The sequence below is a fragment of the Priapulus caudatus genome, unplaced genomic scaffold (genome assembly GCF_000485595.1).
Source record: "Priapulus caudatus unplaced genomic scaffold, Priapulus_caudatus-5.0.1 Scaffold6151, whole genome shotgun sequence".
Classification (NCBI taxonomy): Eukaryota; Metazoa; Priapulida; class Priapulimorpha; order Priapulimorphida; family Priapulidae; genus Priapulus; species Priapulus caudatus.
In genome coordinates, this window is record NW_014583212.1 from 1 (window position 1) to 4,131 (window position 4,131).

Sequence of the window (4,131 nt, forward strand, 5' to 3'; positions counted from 1 at the left end):
GAACAACTGACCTCTGGCATGAGGAACACCACAAAACATGGAGCGACTTTCCTCTCACATGAGGATCTGCACAGAACATAGAGCAACTGAGCTCTGACACGAGGAAAAAAACAATTACTTTGCCTACACTATAAGGCAATTATTTTTTTCAAATGGCTATTTAGATATTAAATTCACTGGCTACGTAGATTCTGAACTGTTATGAGGAACATAAAGCAACTCTCCTCTCAGCTAAGGATCAGCACGGAATATAGAGCAACTGACTCCTGACACGGGGAACAGCACCGAAAGGTCCGAACATACAGTGACTCTCTTCTCACTCACGGATCAGCACAGAACATAGAACAACTGACCTCTGGCATGAGGAACAGCACAAAACATGGAGCGACTTTCCTCTCACATGAGGATCTGCACAGAACATAGAGCAACTGAGCTATGACACGAGGAACAACACGGAACATATAGTGACCCACCTCTGACACGAAGAACAGCACGGAACATATAGCGACCCACCTCTGACACGAGGAACAACACGGAACATATAACAACCCACCTCTGACACGAGGAACAACACGGAACATATAGCGACCCACCTCTGACACGAGGAACAACATGAGGAATTTCTGACTGAGAATTCCGAGTGACTTGTCACGCCGCGCCGCGTCCGATGCCATCACACTGTGTGGGTTTCGCAGGCCGTCTCGTGTCTCAATGCTGATGTCGGGAAAGGACTCGTGCAGTGAGGTGCGCATTAGCGACACGTCCTGTCTGGTCTCATACTCAAGGACAGCCTCCAATAAACGATCATAGCGTTCCCGCCTTGCCAGCTCCTGTGCCCGACGAGAAACACAATCGTTATAGTGAGCGCTGTGTAAACTGGACAACACATTTATTTTTATATTTACATTTATTTTGCGCAGTTCCACATATATGCAACTAGGAGTCAGTGTATCACATTTACGCATGATTAAATTCAATTTTAGCGTAACTTTAGTTTTTCCTGTACGTTGCTAGTGATGGCTATGAATGGTTAAGTTATTGATAGCTTTGAAGGTCAGTTGATTAGATGTAGCAAGGCTAGTAAATCTCATACGTGGCTATATATGATTGTTTAGTACTATAGCGCTTGTTTGCACCAACCATTATCTCTAGTAAATTCAATTTGCTCGAAATCTATGCTCTACTGGAGCAATGTTGTGGATGATTAATTAGCAGAGCGACTTGCACACACGTGCATGAAGTGAGAATACGTACACACGCAGGCAGGGAAAAAATTTATTATTAATCTTTTGGGGCTACTTTCAAGCTCACGTGCATGAAAAGAGCACTCCTAAAATTTGTTTGGCACTTGCACTCATGCAAATTACGGGGCTTTTTTGGCATTTCGGGGCCAAATCGCCGCGAGCCCCCGTTATTTTTTTCACTGCACGTCAGGTTTCACTCGAAATAGCAGCAGTACACCTTGCGGAGTTCGCAGCACGTCAATTATAGTTCCCATGAATTGAATGAAAGTTCATTGAACCGATGAAGTTAGATTGTGATTCGCTCCGCACCCTTCGAGCTGTGACCACTCGCATCTGCTTCTGCATACTCCCTCCGAGCTATGTGCTCTCGTGTACAATCAGCATGCGTTTGGCCCTCGGTCGCGTGCTTCCAACGCGCAGTCAACACAATCTGTGCCCCTCCTATGTGACAGACTCAGACACTTGCACGGCCGAAGTACAAGCCACATATCTTCACCCAGTCCTGTAAGATATATCTGGTACTCGGTTCGAGCAGACCCAAAACAGAGAGAAATATACAAAGATGTCACGAAAACAACGCACATTCTTACCCTCTTGAGTCTTATGTCTTTCTCAGGGTTCTCCATAGCACTTACTCAGCGCTGAGGGCCATCATCATCTGCGTCTGAGCATGAATTGCTATGCTCGGAGCCAAAACCGCACTAATCATTCAGGCCTATTGGGGCCTCTCTCAGAACTCGACGAGACGGGGCCTCAGTCTAAATAATAGCACTTCTTTAGACAGTTGAAACCGTGCCGCGAAAATGGCGACAAAACACACAAACGGACCAGCAGTTCACCCGGCCCTACATTCTTGGTATTTTTATTCCCATAGAGCGTTGTACACTTTTCCGATGGCATTGGCCCATCACTCGTAAACTAATACGAGAGATAAGACGCAGCTGCCCCGTGAGTTCGAGTCATCACCCTCGGACACACTCTGATATAAAGAGAAACACACAAGAGATTGTTGACGTGCGACTATATGCCACCAGATGTCCTCGTACTCCACCGGCCTATTTACCTCAAAGTGCTCCTCGCGAAATAACCATCCGTGCTGGCATTTCGTGATCTTTCTCCCATTTCAAAATTTCTGGGAGGACCGCCTACCCCCCGCCCCGCGCCTTAAATAGTGCTCGCGTCTACACCAAAGAGTAAGTCCTCCCTGCGCTGCCGATCCAGCGCTGAGACGATCTTATCAAACCACCGCTCCCCTACATCAACAAAGCGGCTTTGTCACGCACTAAAGTTCCTCGTGTCCTGTGCGCCTGGGTATTAAAAGAATCCCGCGTCCCTGAAGTAAATCATGCGAGAATTCGTCTTCGTTCTCGCCAGCCGCGCCGCGCGGCATCTCATGGAGCTATGACACGGCTCAATTCGCCGCTGACCCAATAATGTAAACTATATACGCAAATACTTTGTGTAGCACCATAAAGCCGCCAAGCACACCTCTCGTGAATTGCTATGCAGGTTCCTGGCTGGGCTTCTCATTGCCGCCGCCTTCGTCGGGCTTCAAAAATTCAAATCCACCAGAATTGTAAAAATCTTGGACTAACTAAACATCGTCAGTTAAGCCGAGGAGATGACAATCGACATGTCGTAATTGGTGTTTTTTTTATTCCGCAGACTCGCTCTCGCGCGTTGAGAAAACGATTTTTATTTCCTCCATAAAAAAACGCATCTCTGCCCTCTTGCGGAATTTGCCTATTTTAATTTAAGCGCCTCTGCTGAAGTTACTTCTGAAGCTATAAACAAAGGTATGATTCGGCACGAAGGACCGGCTCAACTAAAACGAGGATACCGCGCCACGAGGCTCTCTGCGAGCATTTGCAGACAATGTTTCGTTAGACTGGCGCGCGATCGAGAATTTCACGACCGCTCGCACAAGTAACTATAGCTTTAGTGTAGCGAAAGAGACTTGCCCCGGAAATTAACGTTCTCGTGCCAGTCTACACCTGGAATCCGTGAACAGTCGCGTGTTCGTTATCCGCTAGCCAACTTGCTTATCCTTATGAATCTGTTCACCCCCCTCCTCGCATCTGGCCTCTGCAGACCCTCTAGCCCCGTTTGTGCCGTTTTGCACTATTACCCCCAGAGCTTCACCTGCACGGTCGCGCTACAAGTGGCGTCCCACCAAGCACCTGATACAGCCACCATCACATGCATGATCATCCTCGTTACGACTGAGCCCACATATACCCGCTCTCTACTAGAGACCGTGAGCAAGAGGCGTGGAGCGCAAAGAGATAAGCGGTTGTTACTCCCCGACCGACTACTATACTTCACTACTAGTAACTAGTAAGTAGTTAGTACTGCATCTCATTACCAGCAGACCAAAAAGTAACAACTACGTAACACGTCCGAACACCGCCCAGGACCGCAGGAGGACTAATAAGTAATAGTCAAGTAATGAACTAAACTCTGTTACTGAGTATTAACTAACTTAACTTAATAATGACGAAATTCCTAACGCATAAACCCTAACCTATTATATTGATATAATATTCTACCTTTAGGAGTGCACCACAAAACACATATTCACATTCGTTTTATTGGCATGCCATACACATCGGGCGCTCATATTAATCCCCATGTTGGAGCAATGTTCTCTATCTCCAAGGCCGGACCACTAGTACTACTAGACCTACATGATACCGACTATCAAGAAAAGCTCTTGCTAGGGGTTAGAGAGGTAGCGCGCGTGAGGCGAGGAGGAGAGCAGCGAGGGCGAGCGTGAGAGCGTTTTCAATAACCAATATAATGCTACACTAAATCACGAAAATCTATTCTACTCCCACGAAATTGCTTCATGTTTCTAGTATAACGGCCCCCATACTCTCTTCAAGAA

At 46.9% G+C, this 4,131-nt stretch overlaps 1 protein-coding gene across 1 annotated transcript; it reads right to left on the reverse strand.

Moving 5' to 3' along the window:
• Positions 1 to 11: 11 nt before the first annotated feature.
• LOC106820057 lies at positions 12 to 1,870 on the reverse strand (the record flags this gene model as incomplete). Its single annotated transcript, XM_014824615.1, has 3 exons — positions 1,835 to 1,870; positions 554 to 830; positions 12 to 91 (listed from the first exon to the last, which is right to left on the reverse strand). Coding segments are annotated over exons 1-3 (393 nt in total), but the record flags the coding sequence as incomplete, so codon positions are not given.
• Between the last annotated feature and the right edge of the window lie 2,261 nt (positions 1,871 to 4,131).